The sequence below is a fragment of the Oncorhynchus keta genome, chromosome 12 (genome assembly GCF_023373465.1).
Source record: "Oncorhynchus keta strain PuntledgeMale-10-30-2019 chromosome 12, Oket_V2, whole genome shotgun sequence".
In the NCBI taxonomy this organism is placed as follows: domain Eukaryota; kingdom Metazoa; phylum Chordata; class Actinopteri; order Salmoniformes; family Salmonidae; genus Oncorhynchus; species Oncorhynchus keta.
Window position 1 is genome coordinate 55955197 of NC_068432.1, and position 25468 is coordinate 55980664.

The 25468-nt window shown below is 40.5% G+C and overlaps 1 protein-coding gene across 1 annotated transcript in view; it reads right to left on the minus strand.

Annotated features, from left to right (window-relative positions):
• grin3a (glutamate receptor, ionotropic, N-methyl-D-aspartate 3A) overlaps positions 1–25468 on the minus strand; it is a 122318-nt gene that overhangs the window by 17984 nt on the left and 78866 nt on the right. The window contains exon 7 of the mRNA XM_052458720.1: positions 23326–23477. Within this exon, the coding sequence (XP_052314680.1) occupies positions 23326–23477 (152 nt within the window). The remainder of the gene's footprint in view (positions 1–23325; positions 23478–25468) is intronic.

Below are 25468 nucleotides of genomic sequence, written 5' to 3' on the forward strand. Positions count from 1 at the left end.
ACTATTACACATCACTATTACACATCACTATTACACATCACTATTATACATCACTATTACACATCACTATACACTATTACACATCGCTATTGCACATCACTATTACACATCACTATATACTATTACACATCACTATATACTATTACACATCACTATATACTATTACACATCACTATACACTATTACACATCACTATACACTATTACACATCACTATTACACATCACTATACACTATTACACATCACTATTACACATCACTATTACACATCACTATACACTATTACACATCACTATTACACATCACTGTACACTATTACACATCACTATTACACATCACTGTACATTATTACACATCACTATATACTATTACACATCACTATATACTATTACACATCACTGTACACTATTACACATCACTATATACTATTACACATCACTATTATACATCACTATTACACATCACTATACACTATTACACATCACTATTACACATCACTATTACACATCACTATTACACATCACTATACACTATTACACATCGCTATTGCACATCACTATTACACATCACTATATACTATTACACATCACTATATACTATTACACATCACTATATACTATTACACATCACTATTAGACATCACTATATACTATTACACATCACTATACACATCACTATATACTATTACACATCACTATTACACATCACTGTATACTATTACACATCACTATATACTATTACACATCACTATTACACATCACTATTACACATCACTATATACTATTACACATCACTATATACTATTACACATCACTGTACACTATTCCACATCACTATATACTATTACACTTCACTATATACTATTACACATGACTATACACTATTACACATCACTATATACTATTACACATCACTATTACACATCACTATTACACATCACTATATACTATTACACATCACTATATACTATTACACATCACTATATACTATTACACATCACTATTACACATCACTATTACACATCACTATATACTATTACACATCACTATATACTATTACACATCACTATATACTATTACACATCACTATTACACATCACTATATACTATTACACATCACTATACACTATTCCACATTATTATACACTATTACACATCACTATACACTATTACACATCACTATACACTATTCCACATCACTATTACACATCACTATACACTATTACACATCACTATACACTATTACACATCACTATACACTATTACACATCACTATACACTATTACACATCACTATTACACATCACTATTACACATCACTATTACACATCACTATACACTATTACACATCACTATTACACATCACTATTACACATCACTATACACTATTACACATCACTGTACACTATTACACATCACTATTACACATCACTATTACACATCACTATACACTATGGTGGAACAAACTCCCTCACGACGCCAGGACAGCGGAGTCAATCACCACCTTCCGGAGACACCTGAAACCCCACCTCTTTAACGAATACCTAGGATAGGATAAGTAATCCTTCTCACCACCCCTAAAAGATTTAGATGCACTATTGTAAAGTGGCTGTTCCACTGGATGTCATAAGGTGAATGCACCAATTTGTAAGTCGCTCTGGATAAGAGCGTCTGCTAAATGACTTAAATGTAAATGTAAAATGTATTACACATCACTGTACACTATTACACATCACTATTACACATCACTATACACTATTACAAATCACTATACACTATTACAGATCACTATAAAACATCACTATATACTATTACACATCACTATATACTATTACACATCACTATTACACATCACTGTATACTATTACACATCACTATTACACATCACTATTACACATCACTATTATACATCACTATTACACATCACTATACACTATTACACATCGCTATTGCACATCACTATATACTATTACACATACCTGTACACTATTACACATCACTATATACTATTACACATCATTATTACACATCACTGTACACTATTACACATCACTATATACTATTACACATCACTATATACTATTACACATCATTATTACACATCACTGTACACTATTACACATCATTATTACACATCACTATACACTATTACACATCACTATTGCACATCACTATATACTATTACACATACCTGTACACTATTACACATCACTATATACTATTACACATCACTATACACTATTACACATCACTATACACTATTACACAACACTGTACACTATTACACATCACTATTACACATCACTATTACACATCACTATACACTATTACACATCACTATACACTATTACACATCACTATTACACATCACTATACACTATTACACATCACTATACACTATTACACATCACTATTACACATCACTATTACACATCACAATATACTATTACACATCACTATTACACATCCTATATACTATTACACATCACTATTACACATCACTATATACTATTACACATCAGTATTACACATCACTATATACTATTACACATCACTATATACTATTACACATCACTATACACTATTACACATCACTATATACTATTACACATCACTATTACACATCACTATATACTATTACACATCACTATATACTATTACACATCACTATACACTATTGCACATCACTATTACACATCACTATATACTATTACACATCAGTATTACACATCACTATATACTATTACACATCACTATATACTATTACACATCACTATACACTATTACACATCACTATACACTATTACACATCACTATTACACATATACTATTACACATCACTGTACACTATTACACATCACTATTATACATCACTATTACACATCACTATACACTATTACACATCACTATTACACATCACTATTACACATCACTATTATACATCACTATTACACATCACTATACACTATTACACATCGCTATTGCACATCACTATTACACATCACTATATACTATTACACATCACTATATACTATTACACATCACTATATACTATTACACATCACTATACACTATTACACATCACTATACACTATTACACATCACTATTACACATCACTATACACTATTACACATCACTATTACACATCACTATTACACATCACTATACACTATTACACATCACTATTACACATCACTGTACACTATTACACATCACTATTACACATCACTGTACATTATTACACATCACTATATACTATTACACATCACTATATACTATTACACATCACTGTACACTATTACACATCACTATATACTATTACACATCACTATTATACATCACTATTACACATCACTATACACTATTACACATCACTATTACACATCACTATTACACATCACTATTACACATCACTATACACTATTACACATCGCTATTGCACATCACTATTACACATCACTATATACTATTACACATCACTATATACTATTACACATCACTATATACTATTACACATCACTATTAGACATCACTATATACTATTACACATCACTATACACATCACTATATACTATTACACATCACTATTACACATCACTGTATACTATTACACATCACTATATACTATTACACATCACTATTACACATCACTATTACACATCACTATATACTATTACACATCACTATATACTATTACACATCACTGTACACTATTCCACATCACTATATACTATTACACTTCACTATATACTATTACACATGACTATACACTATTACACATCACTATATACTATTACACATCACTATTACACATCACTATTACACATCACTATATACTATTACACATCACTATATACTATTACACATCACTATATACTATTACACATCACTATTACACATCACTATTACACATCACTATATACTATTACACATCACTATATACTATTACACATCACTATATACTATTACACATCACTATTACACATCACTATATACTATTACACATCACTATACACTATTCCACATTATTATACACTATTACACATCACTATACACTATTACACATCACTATACACTATTACACATCACTATACACTATTACACATATCTACCTCCATCACTACAGTGAGCTCCGAAAGGATAGTGACACCTTGTAGTCCTTCTGTGGCTCAGTTGGTAGAGCATGGCGCTTGTAACGCCATGGTAGTGGGTTCGATTCCCGGGACCACCCATACGTAGAATGTATGCACACATGACTGTAAGTCGCTTTGGATAAAAGCGTCAGCTTTTATATATATATATACACATCACTATATACTATTACACATCACTATATACTATTACACATCACAATTACACATCACTATACACTATTACACATCACTATTACACATCACTATATACTATTACACATCACTATTACACATCACTATACACTATTACACATCACTATTACACATCACTATTACACATCACTATATACTATTACACATCACTATACACTATTACACATTATTATACACTATTACACATCACTATACACTATTACACATCACTATACACTATTACACATCACTATACACTATTACACATTATTATACACTATTACACATCACTATATACTATTAAACATCACTATTACACATCACTATACACTATTACACATCACTATTACACATCACTATTACACATCACTATATACTATTACACATCACTATTACACATCACTATATACTATTACACATCACTATTACACATCACTATATACTATTACACATCACTATATACTATTACACATCACTATTACACATCACTATATACTATTACACATCACTATTACACATCACTATATACTATTACACATCACTATATACTATTACACATCACTATTACACATCACTATATACTATTACACATCACTATATACTATTACACATCACTATATACTATTACACATCACTATATACTATTACACATCACTATTACACATCACTATATACTATTACACATCACTATTACACACCACTATTACACATCACTATATACTATTACACATCACTATATACTATTACACATCACTATATACTATTACACATCACTATATACTATTACACATCACTATTACACATCACTATATACTATTACACATCACTATACACTATTACACATTATTATACACTATTACACATCACTATACACTATTACACATCACTATTACACATCACTATATACTATTACACATCACTATACACTATTACACATTATTATACACTATTACACATCACTATATACTATTAAACATCACTATTACACATCACTATACACTATTACACATCACTATATACTGACAAGGTACAAACACATCACTATAGCACATCAATATTACACATCACAATACACTATTACATCACTATACACTATTACACATCAATATTACACATCACAATACACTACTATACATCCCTAAAGCCAACACCTCATTTGGCCGCCTTTCGTTCCAGTTCTCTGCTGCCTGTGACTTGAACGAATTGCAAAAATCGCTGAAGTTGGAGACTTTTATCTCCCTCACCAACTTCAAACATCTGCTATCCGAGCAGCTAACAGATCGCTGCAGCTGTACATAGTCTATTGGTAAATAGCCCACCCATTTTTACCTAACTCATCCCCATACTGTTTTTATTTATTTTATTTTCTGCTCTTTTGCACATCAATATCTCTACCTGTACATGATCATCTGATCATTTATCACTCCAGTGTTAATCTGCAATATTGTAATTATTCGCCTACCTCCTCATGCCTTTTGCACACGTTGTATATAGACTCTTTTTTTCTACTGTGTTATTGACTTGTTAATTGTTTACTCCATGTGTAACTCTGTGTTGTCTGTTCACACTGCTATGCTTTATCTTGGCCAGGTCGCAGTTGCAAATGAGAACTTGTTCTCAACTAGCCTACCTGGTTAAATAAAAGTGAAAAAAAATAAGATTCTTTTTAAAATTTAGGCCCATTTTTAGTAAGCTTCCATAATTTATAATGGACTCCATCATTAAGACTTCAAAACACACAAATAAACAGAGATGGATTTAGTACTGACATGTATTTCATTAATATTGAAGTAGTGTGATCTACAGTGCCTTGCAAAACTTTTCAACCCCCTTGGCCTTTTTCCTATTTTGTTGCATTACAACCTGCAATTTAAATGGAATGTAATGGACATACACACAATAATCCAAATCGTTGAAGCGAAAAAAAAAAGAAAACATTCAAAGACATTACAACATTTCAAAACGGAAAAGTGGTGCGTGCATATGTTTTCACCCCCTTTACTGTGAAGACCCTAAATAAGATCATATGTTTTCACCCCCTTTACTGTGAAGACCCTAAATAAGATCATATGTTTTCACCCCCTTTACTGTGAAGACCCTAAATAAGATCATATGTTTTCACCCCCTTTACTGTGAAGACCCTAAATAAGATCATATGCTTTCACCCCCTTTACTGTGAAGACCCTAAATAAGATCATATGTTTTCACCCCCTTTACTGTGAAGACCCTAAATAAGATCATATGTATTCACCCCCTTTACTGTGAAGACCCTAAATAAGATCATATGTTTTCACCCCCTTTACTGTGAAGACCCTAAATAAGATCATATGTTTTCACCCCCTTTACTGTGAAGACCCTAAATAAGATCATATGTTTTCACCCCCTTTACTGTGAAGACCCTAAATAAGATCATATGCTTTCACCCCCTTTACTGTGAAGACCCTAAATAAGATCATATGTTTTCACCCCCTTTACTGTGAAGACCCTAAATAAGATCATATGTTTTCACCCCCTTTACTGTGAAGACCCTAAATAAGATCATATGTATTCACCCCCTTTACTGTGAAGACCCTAAATAAGATCATATGTATTCACCCCCTTTACTGTGAAGACCCTAAATAAGATCATATGTTTTCACCCCCTTTACTGTGAAGACCCTAAATAAGATCATATGTTTTCACCCCCTTTACTGTGAAGACCCTAAATAAGATCATATGTATTCACCCCCTTTACTGTGAAGACCCTAAATAAGATCATATGTTTTCACCCCCTTTACTGTGAAGACCCTAAATAAGATCATATGTTTTCACCCCCTTTACTGTGAAGACCATAAATAAGATCATATGTTTTCACCCCCTTTACTGTGAAGACCCTAAATAAGATCATATGCTTTCACCCCCTTTACTGTGAAGACCCTAAATAAGATCATATGTTTTCACCCCCTTTACTGTGAAGACCCTAAATAAGATAATATGTTTTCACCCCCTTTACTGTGAAGACCCTAAATAAGATCATATGTTTTCACCCCCTTTACTGTGAAGACCCTAAATAAGATCATATGTTTTCACCCCCTTTACTGTGAAGACCCTAAATAAGATCATATGTTTTCACCCCCTTTACTGTGAAGACCCTAAATAAGATCATATGTTTTCACCCCCTTTACTGTGAAGACCCTAAATAAGATCATATGTTTTCACCCCCTTTACTGTGAAGACCCTAAATAAGATCATATGTTTTCACCCCCTTTACTGTGAAGACCCTAAATAAGATCATATGTATTCACCCCCTTTACTGTGAAGACCCTAAATAAGATCATATGTATTCACCCCCTTTACTGTGAATACCCTAAATAAGATCATATGTTTTCACCCCCTTTACTGTGAAGACCCTAAATGAGATCATATGTTTTCACCCCCTTTACTGTGAAGACCCTAAATAAGATCATATGTATTCACCCCCTTTACTGTGAAGACCCTAAATAAGATCATATGTTTTCACCCCCTTTACTGTGAAGACCCTAAATAAGATCATATGTTTTCACCCCCTTTACTGTGAAGACCCTAAATAAGATCATATGTTTTCACCCCTTTACTGTGAAGACCCTAAATAAGATCATATGTTTTCACCCCCTTTACTGTGAAGACCCTAAATAAGATCATATGCTTTCACCCCCTTTACTGTGAAGACCCTAAATAAGATCATATGTTTTCACCCCCTTTACTGTGAAGACCCTAAATAAGATCATATGTTTTCACCCCCTTTACTGTGAAGACCCTAAATAAGATCATATGTATTCACCCCCTTTACTGTGAAGACCCTAAATAAGATCATATGTATTCACCCCCTTTACTGTTGAGACCCTAAATAAGATCATATGTTTTCACCCCCTTTACTGTGAAGACCCTAAATAAGATCATATGTTTTCACCCCCTTTACTGTGAAGACCCTAAATAAGATCATATGTTTTCACCCCCTTTACTGTGAAGACCCTAAATAAGATCATATGTTTTCACCCCCTTTACTGTGAAGACCCTAAATAAGATCATATGTTTTCACCCCTTTACTGTGAAGACCCTAAATAAGATCATATGTTTTCACCCCCTTTACTGTGAAGCCCTAAATAAGATCATATGTTTTCACCCCTTTACTGTGAAGCCCCTAAATAAGATCATATGTTTTCACCCCTTTACTGTGAAGACCCTAAATAAGATCATATGTTTTCACCCCCTTTACTGTGAAGCCCCTAAATAAGATCATATGTTTTCACCCCCTTTACTGTGAAGACCCTAAATAAGATCATATGTTTTCACCCCTTTACTGTGAAGACCCTAAATAAGATCATATGTATTCACCCCCTTTACTGTGAAGACCCTAAATAAGATCATATGTTTTCACCCCCTTTACTGTGAAGACCCTAAATAAGATCATATGTTTTCACCCCCTTTACTGTGAAGACCCTAAATAAGATCATATGTATTCACCCCCTTTACTGTGAAGACCCTAAATAAGATCATATGTTTTCACCCACTTTACTGTGAAGAACCTAAATAAGATCATATGTATTCACCCCCTTTGCTATGAAGCCCCTAAATAAGATCATATGTTTTCACCCCCTTTACTGTGAAGACCCTAAATAAGATCATATGTATTCACCCCCTTTACTGTGAAGACCCTAAATAAGATCATATGTTTTCACCCACTTTACTGTGAAGACCCTAAATAAGATCATATGTATTCACCCCCTTTGCTGTGAAGACCCTAAATAAGATCATATGTTTTCACCCCCTTTACTGTGAAGACCCTAAATAAGATCATATGTATTCACCCCCTTTACTGTGAAGACCCTAAATAAGATCATATGTTTTCACCCCCTTTACTGTGAAGACCCTAAATAAGATCATATGTTTTCACCCCCTTTACTGTGAAGACCCTAAATAAGATCATATGTTTTCACCCCCTTTACTGTGAAGACCCTAAATAAGATCATATGTATTCACCCCCTTTACTGTGAAGACCCTAAATAAGATCATATGTATTCACCCCCTTTACTGTTGAGACCCTAAATAAGATCATATGTTTTCACCCCCTTTACTGTGAAGACCCTAAATAAGATCATATGTTTTCACCCCCTTTACTGTGAAGACCCTAAATAAGATCATATGTTTTCACCCCCTTTACTGTGAAGACCCTAAATAAGATCATATGTTTTCACCCCCTTTACTGTGAAGACCCTAAATAAGATCATATGTTTTCACCCCCTTTACTGTGAAGACCCTAAATAAGATCATATGTTTTCACCCCCTTTACTGTGAAGCCCCTAAATAAGATCATATGTTTTCACCCCCTTTGCTATGAAGACCCTAAATAAGATCATATGTATTCACCCCCTTTACTGTGAAGACCCTAAATAAGATCATATGTTTTCACCCACTTTACTGTGAAGACCCTAAATAAGATCATATGTATTCACCCCCTTTGCTATGAAGCCCCTAAATAAGATAATATGTATTCACCCCCTTTACTGTGAAGACCCTAAATAAGATCATATGTTTTCACCCCCTTTACTGTGAAGACCATAAATAAGATCATATGTTTTCACCCCCTTTACTGTGAAGACCCTAAATAAGATCATATGTTTCCACCCCCTTTACTGTGAAGACCCTAAATAAGATCATATGTATTCACCCCCTTTACTGTGAAGACTCTAAATAAGATCATATGTATTCACCCCCTTTACTGTGAAGACCCTAAATAAGATCATATGTTTTCACCCCCTTTACTGTGAAGACCCTAAATAAGATCATATGTTTTCACCCACTTTACTGTGAAGACCCTAAATAAGATCATATGTATTCACCCCCTTTACTGTGAAGACCCTAAATAAGATCATATGTTTTCACCCCCTTTACTGTGAAGACCCTAAATAAGATCATATGTTTTCACCCCCTTTACTGTGAAGACCCTAAATAAGATCATATCTTTTCACCCCCTTTACTATGAAGACCCTAAATAAGATCATATGTATTCACTCCCTTTACTGTGAAGACCCTAAATAAGATCATATGTTTTCACCCCCTTTACTGTGAAGACCCTAAATAAGATCATATGTATTCACCCCCTTTACTGTGAAGACCCTAAATAAGATCATATGTTTTCACCCCCTTTACTGTGAAGACCCTAAATAAGATCATATGTTTTCACCCCCTTTACTGTGAAGACCCTAAATAAGATCATATGTTTTCACCCCTTTACTGTGAAGACCCTAAATAAGATCATATGTTTTCACCCCTTTACTGTGAAGACCCTAAATAAGATCATATGTATTCACCCCCTTTACTGTGAAGACCCTAAATAAGATCATATGTTTTCACCCCCTTTACTGTGAAGACCCTAAATAAGATCATATGTTTTCACCCCCTTTACTGTGAAGACCCTAAATAAGATCACATGTTTTCACCCCCTTTACTGTGAAGACCCTAAATAAGATCTGGTGCAACCAATTACCTTCAGAAGTCACATCATAAGTTAAATAAAGTCCACCTGTGTGCAATCTAAGTGTCACATGAACTGTCACATGATCTCAGTATATATACACCTGTTCTGAGGCTGCATCACCACCAAGCAAACAGGTCAGGGACAATGTTGTGGAGAAGTAGAGATCACGGTTGGGTTAAAAATATCCAAAACTTTGAACATCCCACGAAGCACCATTAAGTACATAATTAAAAAGTTGAAAGAATATGGCACCACAACAAACCTGCCAAGAGATGGCTGCCCACCAAACCTCACAGACCAGGCAAGGAGGGCATTCATCAGAAAGGCAACCAAGAGACGAAAGATAAGCCTGAAGGAGATGTAAAGATCCACCGTGGAGATGTTAGTATCTGTCCATAGGACCACTTTAAGCCGTACACTCCACAGAGCTGGGCTTTACGGAAGAGTGGCCAGAGAAAAAGCCACTGCCAAAACACATGTGGGAGACTCCCCAAACATATGGAAGAAGGTACTCTGGTCAGATGAGACTAAAATGTAGCTTTTAGACCATCAGGAAAACGCTATGTCTGGCGCAAACCCAACACCTCTCTTCACCCCGAGAACACCACCCCTACAGTGAAGCATGGTGGTGGCAGCATCATGCTATGGGGATGTTTTTCATCGGCAGGGACTGGGAAACTGGTCAGAATTGAAGGAATGATTGATTGGTGGCTCTAAATACAGGGAAATTATTGAGGAAACCTGTTTCAGTCTACCAGAGATTTGAGACTGGGACGAAGGTTCACCTTTCAGCACGACAATGACCCTAAGCATACTGCTAAAGCAACACTCGGGTGGTTAAGGGGAAACATTTAAATGTTTTGGAATGGCCTAGTCAAAGTCCAGACCTTTTTCCAATTGAAAATTTGTGGTATGACTTAAAGATTGCTGTACACCATCACCACCAATCCAACTTGAAGGAGCTGGAGCAGTTTTGCCTTGAAGAAGGGGCAAAAATCCCAGTGGCTAGATGTGCCAAGCTTACAGAGACATACCCCAAGCGACTTGCTGCAAAACGTGGCTCTACAAAGTATTGACTTTGGGGGCGTGAATAGTTATACACACTCAAGTTCTGTTTTTCTTGTCTTATTTTGACACGTTCTGACCATAGTTCTTTTGTGTTTTCCTTGTTTTTAGTGTTGGTCAGGACCTGAGCTGGGTGGGCATTCTATATCTAGTTTGTCTGTTTCTATGTATGGCCTGATATGGTTCTCAATTACAGGCAGATGTTAGTCATTGTCTCTGATTGGGAACCATATTTAGGTAGCTTGTTTTGTGTCAGGGTTTGTGTTCTCTGCACCAGATGTTTCCGGTTCCGGGTTGGAGCGAGCGGTCGCATTCGCACTTCGCTCTGCAGGTTGTATAACTTTTTCATTACATTTCATTATAGTACAACGGTTGATTTGTCTAATCTTAGCAATTCTTCTTAGCTAGCTACATAGCCGTCCTTGTATCAGAGATAATTGCATAATTATCGTATTTCGTCGCCCTAACGTAGCCTTCACTGCTATTCGCCCAGCTAGCAAACGCTAGCTAACGCACACAGATTAGCATCACTGTAGTGCTATTCACTCAACTGAACGACTTGATTAGTCTAGTGTTAGCTAGCTACATAGCTGTCTTTGTTTCCAAGATAATTGTGTAGTTTAGTGTGTGTAACCTTGGAGTGATTATCTTAATTCACTGAGGTTCGCTAGCCAGCTATTTGTCGTCCTTAACGTAGGAGACTCTGCTAGCTAGCCAACAGCTAACTGCTAACAGCTAGCCAACGTCTACTGTTTTGAATTCAACAACCCGGTCAGGTAGTTTCACATTTTCATTTCATTTCATTACAGTACAACGGTTTGATTTGTTTGATCGTAGCTAGCTACATAGCTAGCTACATAGCCGTCTTTGTTTCAAAGATAATTGTGTAGTCTAGAGCGATTTCCTAGGTTAGCTAGCCAGCTATTGTCGTTCTTTTAACGCAACGTAACGTAAACAACACTGCTAGCTAGCCAGCTAGCCCCCGAATAGTACCACTGTAGAAACTATTACACTCAACGGAACGACTTGATTAGTGTAGTGTCATTAACAGATACTGCCAGCTAGCCTACTTTAGCAGTACTGTATCATTTTAATCATTTTAGTCAATAAGATTCTTGCTACGTAAGCTTAACTTTCTGAACATTCGAGACGTGTAGTCCACTTGTCATTCCAATCTCCTTGCATTAGCGTAGCCTTTTCTGTAGCCTGTCAACTATGTGTCTGTCTATCCCTGTTCTCTCCTCTCTGCACAGACCATACAAACGCTCCACACACGCGTGGCACGACCACCCTGATCTGGTGGTCCCAGCGCGTACGACCCACGTGGAGTTCCAGGTCTCCGGTAGCCTCTGGAACTGCCGATCTGCGGCCAACAAGGCAGAGTTCATCTCAGCCTATGCCTCCCTCCAGTCCCTTGACTTCTTGGCACTGACGGAAACATGGATCACCACAGATAACACTGCTACTCCTACTGCTCTCTCCTCGTCCGCCCACGTGTTCTCGCACACCCCGAGCTTCTGGTCAGCGGGGTGGTGGCACCGGGATCCTCATCTCTCCCAAGTGGTCTTTCTCTCTTTCTCCCCTTACCCATCTGTCTATCGCCTCCTTTGAATTCCATGCTGTCACAGTTACCAGCCCTTTCAAGCTTAACATCCTTATCATTTATCGCCCTCCAGGTTCCCTCGGAGAGTTCATCAATGAGCTTGATGCCTTGATAAGCTCCTTTCCTGAGGACGGCTCACCTCTCACAGTTCTGGGCGACTTTAACCTCCCCACGTCTACCTTTGACTCATTCCTCTCTGCCTCCTTCTTTCCACTCCTCTCCTCTTTTGACCTCACCCTCTCACCTTCCCCCCTACTCACAAGGCAGGCAATACGCTTGACCTCATCTTTACTAGATGCTGTTCTTCCACTAACCTCATTGCAACTCCCCTCCAAGTCTCCGACCACTACCTTGTATCCTTTTCCCTCTCGCTCTCATCCAACACTTCCCACACTGCCCCTACTCGGATGGTATCGCGCCGTCCCAACCTTCGCTCTCTCTCCCCGCTACTCTCTCCTCTTCCATCCTATCATCTCTTCCCTCTGCTCAAACTTTCTCCAACCTATCTCCTGATTCTGCCTCCTCAACCCTCCTCTCCTCCCTTACTGCATCCTTTGACTCTCTATGTCCCCTATCCTCCAGGCCGGCTCGGTCCTCCCTCCCGCTCCGTGGCTCGACGACTCATTGCGAGCTCACAGAACAGGGCTCCGGGCAGCCGAGCGGAAATGGAGGAAAATCGCCTCCTGCGGACCTGGCATCCTTTCACTCCCTCCTCTCTACATTTTCCTCCTCTGTCTCTGCTGCTAAAGCCACTTTCTACCATTCTAAATTCCAAGCATCTGCCTCTAACCCTAGGAAGCTCTTTGCCACCTTCTCCTCCCTCCTGAATCCTCCTCCCCCCCCTCCTCCCTCTCTGCAGATGACTTCGTCAACCATTTTGAAAAGAAGGTCGACGACATCCGATCCTCGTTTGCTAAGTCAAACGACACCGCTGGTTCTGCTCACACTGCCCTACCCTATGCTCTGACCTCTTTCTCCCCTCTCTCTCCAGATGAAATCTCGCGTCTTGTGACGGCCGGCCGCCCAACAACCTGCCCGCTTGACCCTATCCCCTCCTCTCTTCTCCAGACCATTTCCGGAGACCTTCTCCCTTACCTCACCTCGCTCATCAACTCATCCCTGACCGCTGGCTACGTCCCACCCGTCTTCAAGAGAGCGAGAGTTGCACCCCTTCTAAAAAAACCTACACTCGATCCCTCCGATGTCAACAACTACAGACCAGTATCCCTTCTCTCTTTTCTCTCCAAAACTCTTGAGCGTGCCGTCCTTGGCCAGCTCTACCGCTATCTCTCTCAGAACGACCTTCTTGATCCAAATCAGTCAGGTTTCAAGACTAGTCATTCAACTGAGACTGCTCTTCTCTGTATCACGGAGGCGCTCCGCACTGCTAAAGCTAACTCTCTCTCCTCTGCTCTCATCCTTCTAGACCTATCGGCTGCCTTCGATACTGTGAACCATCAGATCCTCCTCTCCACCCTCTCCGAGTTGGGCATCTCCGGCGCGGCCCACGCTTGGTTACACGTCCTACCTGACAGGTCGCTCCACCAGGTGGCGTGGCGAGAATCTGTCTCCTCACCACGCGCTCTCACCACTGGTGTCCCCAGGGCTCTGTTCTAGGCCCTCTCCTATTCTCGCTATACACCAAGTCACTTGGCTCTGTCATAACCTCACATGGTCTCTCCTATCATTGCTATGCAGACGACACACAATTAATCTTCTCCTTTCCCCCTTCTGATGACCAGGTGGCCGAATCGCATCTCTGCATGTCTGGCAGACATATCAGTGTGGATGACGGATCACCACCTCAAGCTGAACCTCAGCAAGACGGAGCTCCTCTTCCTCCCGGGGAAGGACTGCCCGTTCCATGATCTCGCCATCACGGTTGACAACTCCATTGTGTCCTCCTCCCAGAGCGCTAAGAACCTTGGCGTGATCCTGGACAACACCCTGACGTTCTCAACTATCATCAAGGCGGTGTCCCGTTCCTGTAGGTTCATGCTCTACAACATCCGCAGAGTACGACCCTGCCTCACACAGGAAGCGGCGCAGGTCCTAATCCAGGCACTTGTCATCTCCCGTCTGGATTACTGCAACTCGCTGTTGGCTGGGCTCCCTGCCTGTGCCATTAAACCCCTACAACTCATCCAGAACGCCGCAGCCCGTCTGGTGTTCAACCTTCCCAAGTTCTCTCACGTCACCCCGCTCCTCCGCTCTCTCCACTGGCTTCCAGTTGAAGCTCGCATCCGCTACAAGACCATGGTGCTTGCCTACGGAGCTGTGAGGGGAACGGCACCTCAGTACCTCCAGGCTCTGATCAGGCCCTACACCCAAACAAGGGCACTGCGTTCATCCACCTCTGGCCTGCTCGCCTCCCTACCACTGAGGAAGTTCAGTTCCCGCTCAGCCCAGTCAAAACTGTTCGCTGCTCTGGCCCCCCAATGGTGGAACAAACTCCCTCACGACGCCAGGACAGCGGAGTCAATCACCACCTTCCGGAGACACCTGAAACCCCACCTCTTCATGGAATACCTAGGATAGGGTAAGTAAGGGTAAGTAATCCTTCTCACCCCCCCTTCTCCCCCAAAAAAAAAAGATTTAGATGCAAGTGGCTGTTCCACTGGATGTCATAAGGTGTATGCACCAATTTGTAAGTCGCTCTGGATAAGAGCGTCTGCTAAATGACTTAAATGTAAATGTAAATGTAGATAGGACTGTTTCCTGTCTCTGTGTTCTCTGCACCAGATAGGACTGTTTCCTGTCTTTGTGTTCTCTGCACCAGATAGGACTGTTTCCTGTCTCTGTGTTCTCTGCACCAGATAGGACTGTTTCCTGTCTTTGTGTTCTCTGCACCAGATAGGACTGTTTCCTGTCTTTGTGTTCTCTGCACCAGATAGGACTGTTTCCTGTCTCTGTGTTCTCTGCACCAGATAGGACTGTTTCCTGTCTCTGTGTTCTCTGCACCAGATATGACTGTTTCCTGTCTCTGTGTTCTCTATACCAGATAGGACTGTTTCCTGTCTTTGTGTTCTCTGCACCAGATAGGACTGTTTCCTGTCTTTGTGTTCCCTGCACCAGATAGGACTGTTTCCTGTCTCTGTGTTCTCTGCACCAGATAGGACTGTTTCCTGTCTCTGTGTTCTCTGCACCAGATAGGACTGTTTCCTGTCTCTGTGTTCTCTGCACCAGATATGACTGTTTCCTGTCTTTGTGTTCTCTGCACCAGATAGGACTGTTTCCTGTCTGTGTGTTCTCTGCACCAGATAGGACTGTTTCCTGTCTTTGTGTTCTCTGCACCAGATAGGACTGTTTCCTGTCTCTGTGTTCTCTGCACCAGATAGGACTGTTTCCTGTCTTTGTGTTCTCTGCACCAAATAGGACTGTTTCCTGTCTCTGTGTACTCTGCACCAGATAGGACTGTTTCCTGTCTCTGTGTACTCTGCACCAGATAGGACTGTTTCCTGTCTCTGTGTTCTCTGCACCAGATAGGACTGTTTCCTGTCTCTGTGTTCTCTGCACCAGATAGGACTGTTTCCTGTCTCTGTGTTCTCTGCACCAGATAGGACTGTTTCCTGTCTCTGTGTTCTCTGCACCGGATAGGACTGTTTCCTGTCTCTGTGTTCTCTGCACCGGATAGGACTGTTTCCTGTCTCTGTGTTCTCTGCACCGGATAGGACTGTTTCCTGTCTCTGTGTTCTCTGCACCGGATAGGACTGTTTCCTGTCTCTGTGTTCTCTGCACCGGATAGGACTGTTTCCTGTCTTTGTGTTCCATGCACCTGATAGGACTGTTTCCTGTCTTTGTGTTCTCTGCACCAGATAGGACTGTTTCCTGTCTCTGTGTTCTCTGCACCAGATAGGACTGTTTCCTGTCTCTGTATTCTCTGCACCAGATAGGACTGTTTCCTGTCTCTGTGTTCTCTGCACCAGATAGGACTGTTTCCTGTCTTTGTGTTCCATGCACCTGATAGGACTGTTTCCTGTCTTTGTGTTATCTGCACCAGATAGGACTGTTTCCTGTCTCTGTATTCTCTGCACCAGATAGGACTGTTTCCTGTCTCTGTGTTCTCTGCACCAGATAGGACTGTTTCCTGTCTTTGTGTTCTCTGCACCAGATAGGACTGTTTCCTGTTTCTGTGCTCTCTGCACCAGATAGGACTGTTTCCTGTCTCTGTGTTCTCTGCACCAGATAGGACTGTTTCCTGTCTCTGTGTTCTCTGCACCAGATAGGACTGTTTCCTGTCTCTGTGTTCTCTGCACCAGATAGGACTGTTTCCTGTCTCTGTGTTCTCTGCATCAGATAGGACTGTTTCCTGTCTTTGTGTTCTCTGCATCAGATAGGACTGTTTCCTGTCTTTGTGTTCTCTGCATCAGATAGGACTGTTTCCTGTCTCTGTGTTCTCTGCACCAGATAGGACTGTTTCCTGTCTCTGTGTTCTCTGCACCAGATAGGACTGTTTCCTGTCTTTGTGTTCTCTGCACCAGATAGGACTGTTTCCTGTCTTTGTGTTCTCTGCACCAGATAGGACTGTTTCCTGTCTTTGTGTTCTCTGCACCGGATAGGACTGTTTCCTGTCTCTGCACCAGATAGGACTGTTTCCTGTCTCTGCACCAGATAGGACTGTTTCCTGTCTTTGTGTTCTCTGCACCAGATAGGACTGTTTCCTGTCTTTGTGTTCTCTGCACCAGATAGGACTGTTTCCTGTCTTTGTGTTCTCTGCACCAGATAGGACTGGTTCCTGTCTCTGTGTTCTCTGCACCAGATAGGACTGTTTCCTGTCTTTGTGTTCTCTGCACCAGATAGGACTGTTTCCTGTCTCTGTGTTCTCTGCACCAGATAGGACTGTTTCCTGTCTTTGTGTTCTCTGCACCAGATAGGACTGTTTCCTGTCTTTGTGTTCTCTGCACCAGATAGGACTGTTTCCTGTCTTTGTGTTCTCTGCACCAGATAGGACTGTTTCCTGTCTTTGTGTTCTCTGCACCAGATAGGACTGTTTCCTGTCTCTGTGTTCTCTGCACCAGATAGGACTGTTTCCTGTCTCTGTGTTCTCTGCACCAGATAGGCCTGTTTCCTGTCTCTGTGTAGTCTGCACCAGATAGGACTGTTTCCTGTCTCTGTGTTCTCTGCACCAGATAGGACTGTTTCCTGTCTCTGCACCAGATAGGACTGTTTCCTGTCTCTGTGTTCTCTGCACCAGATAGGACTGTTTCCTGTCTCTGTGTTCTCTGCACCAGATAGGCCTGTTTCCTGTCTCTGTGTAGTCTGCACCAGATAGGACTGTTTCCTGTCTCTGTGTTCTCTGCACCAGATAGGCCTGTTTCCTGTCTCTGTGTTCTCTGCACCAGATAGGACTGTTTCCTGTCTCTGTGTTCTCTGCACCAGATAGGACTGTTTCCTGTCTCTGCACCAGATAGGACTGTTTCCTGTCTCTGTGTTCTCTGCACCAGATAGGACTGTTTCCTGTCTCTGTGTTCTCTGCACCAGATAGGCCTGTTTCCTGTCTCTGTGTAGTCTGCACCAGATAGGACTGTTTCCTGTCTCTGTGTTCTCTGCACCAGATAGGCCTGTTTCCTGTCTCTGCACCAGATAGGACTGTTTCCTGTCTCTGTGTTCTCTGCACCAGATAGGACTGTTTCCTGTCTCTGTGTTCTCTGCACCAGATAGGACTGTTTCCTGTCTCTGTGTTCTCTGCACCAGATAGGACTGTTTCCTGTCTCTGTGTACTCTGCACCAGATAGGACTGTTTCCTGTCTCTGTGTTCTCTGCACCAGATAGGACTGTTTCCTGTCTCTGTGTTCTCTGCACCAGATAGGACTGTTTCCTGTCTCTGTGTTCTCTGCACCAGATAGGACTGTTTCCTGTCTCTGTGTTCTCTGCACCAGATAGGACTGTTTCCTGTCTTTGTGTTCTCTGCACCAGATAGGACTGTTTCCTGTTTCTGTGTTCTCTGCACCAGATAGGACTGTTTCCTGTCTCTGTGTTCTCTGCACCAGATAGGACTGTTTCCTGTCTCTGTGTTCTCTGCACCAGATAGGACTGTTTCCTGTCTCTGTGTTCTCTGCACCAGATAGGACTGTTTCCTGTCTTTGTGTTCTCTGCACCAGATAGGACTGTTTCCTGTCTCTGTGTTCTCTGCACCAGATAGGACTGTTTCCTGTCTCTGTGTTCTCTGCACCAGATAGGACTGTTTCCTGTCTTTGTGTTCTCTGCACCAGATAGGACTGTTTCCTGTCTCTGCACCAGATAGGACTGTTTCCTGTCTCTGTGTTCTCTGCACCAGATAGGACTGTTTCCTGTCTTTGTGTTCTCTGCATCAGATAGGACTGTTTCCTGTCTTTGTGTTCTCTGCATCAGATAGGACTGTTTCCTCTCTCTGTGTTCTCTGCACCAGATAGGACTGTTTCCTGTCTCTGTGTTCTCTGCACCAGATAGGACTGTTTCCTGTCTCTGTGTTCTCTGCACCAGATAGGACTGTTTCCTGTCTCTGCACCAGATAGGACTGTTTCCTGTCTTTGTGTTCTCTGCACCAGATAGGACTGTTTCCTGTCTTTGTGTTCTCTGCACCAGATAGGACTGTTTCCTGTCTTTGTGTTCTCTGCACCAGATAGGACTGTTTCCTGTCTTTGTGTTCTCTGCACCAGATAGGACTGTTTCCTGTCTTTGTGTTCTCTGCACCAGATAGGACTGTTTCCTGTCTTTGTGTTCTCTGCACCAGATAGGACTGTTTCCTGTCTTTGTGTTCTCTGCATCAGATAGGACTGTTTCCTGTTTCTGTGTTCTCTGCACCAGATAGGACTGTTTCCTGTCTCTGTGTTCTCTGCACCAGATAGGACTGTTTCCTGTCTCTGTGTTCTCTGCACCAGATAGGACAGTTTCCTGTCTTTGTGTTCCCTGTACCAGATAGGACTGTTTCCTGTCTTTGTGTTCTCTGCATCAGATAGGACTGTTTCCTGTCTCTGTGTTCTCTGCACCAGATAGGACTGTTTCCTGTCTCTGTGTTCTCTGCACCATATAGGACTGTTTCCTGTCTCTGTGTTCTCTGCACCAGATAGGACTGTTTCCTGTCTTTGTGTTCTCTGCACCAGATAGGACTGTTTCCTGTCTCTGCACCAGATAGGACTGTTTCCTGTCTCTGTGTTCTCTGCACCAGATAGGACTGTTTCCTGTCTTTGTGTTCTCTGCACCAGATAGGACTGTTTCCTGTCTCTGCACCAGATAGGACTGTTTCCTGTCTTTGTGTTCTCTGCACCAGATAGGACTGTTTCCTGTCTTTGTGTTCTCTGCACCAGATAGGACTGTTTCCTGTCTTTGTGTTCTCTGCACCAGATAGGACTGTTTCCTGTCTCTGTGTTCTCTGCACCAGATAGGACTGTTTCCTGTCTTTGTGTTCTCTGCACCAGATAGGACTGTTTCCTGTCTCTGTGTTCTCTGCACCAGATAGGACTGTTTCCTGTCTTTGTGTTCTCTGCACCAGATAGGACTGTTTCCTGTCTTTGTGTTCTCTGCACCAGATAGGACTGTTTCCTGTCTCTGTGTTCTCTGCACCAGATAGGACTGTTTCCTGTCTCTGTGTTCTCTGCACCAGATAGGACTGTTTCCTGTCTCTGTGTTCTCTGCACCAGATAGGACTGTTTCCTGTCTTCTTTGTGTTCTCTGCACCAGATAGGACTGTTTCCTGTCTTTGTGTTCTCTGCACCAGATAGGACTGTTTCCTGTCTTTGTGTTCTCTGCACCAGATAGGACTGTTTCCTGTCTTTGTGTTCTCTGCACCAGATAGGACTGTTTCCTGTCTTTGTGTTCTCTGCACCAGATAGGACTGTTTCCTGTCTTTGTGTTCTCTGCACCAGATAGGACTGTTTCCTGTCTTTGTGTTCTCTGCACCAGATAGGACTGTTTCCTGTTTCTGTGTTCTCTGCACCAGATAGGACTGTTTCCTGTCTCTGTGTTCTCTGCACCAGATAGGACTGTTTCCTGTCTCTGTGTTCTCTGCACCAGATAGGACTGTTTCCTGTCTTTGTGTTCCCTGCACCAGATAGGACTGTTTCCTGTCTTTGTGTTCTCTGCATCAGATAGGACTGTTTCCTGTCTCTGTGTTCTCTGCACCAGATAGGACTGTTTCCTGTCTCTGTGTTCTCTGCACCAGATAGGACTGTTTCCTGTCTCTGTGTTCTCTGCACCAGATAGGACTGTTTCCTGTCTTTGTGTTCTCTGCACCAGATAGGACTGTTTCCTGTCTCTGCACCAGATAGGACTGTTTCCTGTCTCTGTGTTCTCTGCACCAGATAGGACTGTTTCCTGTCTTTGTGTTCTCTGCACCAGATAGGACTGTTTCCTGTCTCTGCACCAGATAGGACTGTTTCCTGTCTTTGTGTTCTCTGCACCAGATAGGACTGTTTCCTGTCTTTGTGTTCTCTGCACCAGATAGGACTGTTTCCTGTCTTTGTGTTCTCTGCACCAGATAGGACTGTTTCCTGTCTTTGTGTTCTCTGCACCAGATAGGACTGTTTCCTGTCTCTGCACCAGATAGGACTGTTTCCTGTCTCTGTGTTCTCTGCACCAGATAGGACTGTTTCCCGTCTCTGTGTTCTCTGCACCAGATAGGACTGTTTCCTGTCTCTGTGTTCTCTGCACTAGATAGGACTGTTTCCTGTCTTTGTGTTCTCTGCATCAGATAGGACTGTTTCCTGTCTTTGTGTTCTCTGCATCAGATAGGACTGTTTCCTGTCTCTGTGTTCTCTGCACCAGATAGGACTGTTTCCTGTCTCTGTGTTCTCTGCACCAGATAGGACTGTTTCCTGTCTCTGTGTTCTCTGCACCAGATAGGACTGTTTCCTGTCTCTGCACCAGATAGGACTGTTTCCTGTCTTTGTGTTCTCTGCACCAGATAGGACTGTTTCCTGTCTTTGTGTTCTCTGCACCAGATAGGACTGTTTCCTGTCTTTGTGTTCTCTGCACCAGATAGGACTGTTTCCTGTCTCTCTGTTCTCTGCACCAGATAGGACTGTTTCCTGTCTCTCTGTTCTCTGCACCAGATAGGACTGTTTCCTGTCTCTGCACCAGATAGGACTGTTTCCTGTCTCTGTGTTCTCTGCACCAGATAGGACTGTTTCCTGTCTTTGTGTTCTCTGCATCAGATAGGACTGTTTCCTCTCTCTGTGTTCTCTGCACCAGATAGGACTGTTTCCTGTCTCTGTGTTCTCTGCACCAGATAGGACTGTTTCCTGTCTCTGTGTTCTCTGCACCAGATAGGACTGTTTCCTGTCTCTGCACCAGATAGGACTGTTTCCTGTCTTTGTGTTCTCTGCACCAGATAGGACTGTTTCCTGTCTTTGTGTTCTCTGCACCAGATAGGACTGTTTCCTGTCTTTGTGTTCTCTGCACCAGATAGGACTGTTTCCTGTCTTTGTGTTCTCTGCACCAGATAGGACTGTTTCCTGTCTCTGCACCAGATAGGACTGTTTCCTGTCTCTGTGTTCTCTGCACCAGATAGGACTGTTTCCTGTCTCTGCACCAGATAGGACTGTTTCCTGTCTCTGCACCAGATAGGACAGTTTCGGGTTTTGCCACGTTTGTTGTTTTGTAATTCTGTTCATGTTTAGTTTCACTTATTAAAAAAACACGTCTCCTTCGACGGAAGAAAGCCGTTACATATTTCTTGTTTGTTTCACAATGACAAATATTTTGCGTCATGTTGTGTAAATCAAATGATACAAAACCCCCCCCAAAAAATCTATTTGAATTCCAGTCTGTAAGACAACAAAATAGGAAACTGCCAAGGGGGGTGAATAGTTTCGCAAGCCACCTGTATTTCATTAATATTAAAGTAGTATGATGTACATTACCTCAGTGACGGCGAAGCTACGTTTTCCACAGGGCACCACCTTATACCACTTGTCATGCAACATATCCATGAAGCCGTCTGACTTGTACTGGCTCACCAGCTCTGAGATGTTAGACGACAGGGGAGAGTTCTGGCGCAGGCCGATGCCATAACCTGGGAACAGATAAACACACAGAATGACTTAGAAAACATCCTCGTCCCTGTCTTCTTCCTCTGTACTATGGGTAAATGGATACAGACACCTAGACTGACACAGAAAACCCATTGATCAAATGAACTGATGTCATGTCGACGTTGTACAACACATACCGGTAGTGTTGAATATGCAGTACTTGTATGTGTGCAGGTTGGTCATAGCTTCATCTTGCAAGTACATTATTATAATGTGTGGGTGTTGTTTCAGTTTAAATTCAGAATTTTGGAATTGACTCCCATTCAACTCCTGAGTTGAAATTCTAATTGATTTGGCCACATCCCACCGCAGGGGCGCTTCCAGTATGGCTCCTGGAACCCATTTACAAGACATTTGAACAAAACCAAAAAAATCATCATAATATTTAAAACTATATAAATATAAAAATGTATACAAAACAATAAGTCATAAATATCAAAAAGAAGTAACAGACAAATAGAAACGTGAGTCTATAAATACAAATAAAAAAGAGAATTGAGTTATTACCCTATTACCCTATTAAACTATTACACTATTACCCTATTACACTATTAACCTATTACACTATTACCCTATTACACTATTACCCTATTACACTATTACCCTATTACACTATTACCCTATTACACTATTACCCTATTACACTATTACCCTATTACCCTATTACACTATTACACTATTACCCTATTACACTATTACCCTATTACACTATTACCCTATTACACTATTACCCTATTACACTATTACCCTATTACACTATTACCCTATTACACTATTACACTATTACACTATTACACTATTACCCTATTACACTATTACACTATTACCCTATTACACTATTACCCTATTACCCTACTATTACACTATTACCCTATTACACTATTACCCTATTACACTATTACACTATTACACTATTACACTATTACCCTATTACACTATTACACTATTACCCTATTACACTATTACCCTATTACCCTATTACACTATTACCCTATTACACTATTACACTATTACACTATTACACTATTACCCTATTACACTATTACACTATTACCCTATTACACTATTACCCTATTACACTATTACCTATTACACTATTACACTATTACACTATTACCCTATTACACTATTACACTATTACCCTATTACACTATTACCCTATTACACTATTAACCTATTACACTATTACACTATTACCCTATTACACTATTACCCTATTACACTATTAACCTATTACACTATTACCCTATTACACTATTACACTATTACACTATTACCCTATTACACTATTACACTATTACCCTATTACACTATTACCCTATTACACTATTACACTATTACACTATTACACTATTACCCTATTACACTATTACCCTATTACACTATTACCCTATTACACTATTACCCTATTACACTATTACCCTATTACACTATTACACTATTAACCTATTACACTATTACCCTATTACACTATTACCCTATTACACTATTACCCTATTACACTATTACACTATTACCCTATTACACTATTACACTATTACCCTATTACCCTATTACACTATTACCCTATTACACTATTACTATTACACTATTACCCTATTACACTATTACCCTATTACAATATTACACTATACACTATTACACTATTACAATATTACACTATTACCCTATTACACTATTACCCTATTACACTATTACACTATTACCCATTACACTATTACCCTATTACACTATTACCCTATTACACTATTACCCTATTACAATATTACACTATTACAATATTACACTATTACACTATTAATTACACTATTACCCTATTAACTGGCCCTATTACACTATTACCCTATTACACTATTAACCTTTATTTATTTACACTATTACCCTATTACACTATTACGCTATTACCCTATTACCCTATTACACTATTACCCTATTACACTATTACCCTATTACACTATTACACTATTACACT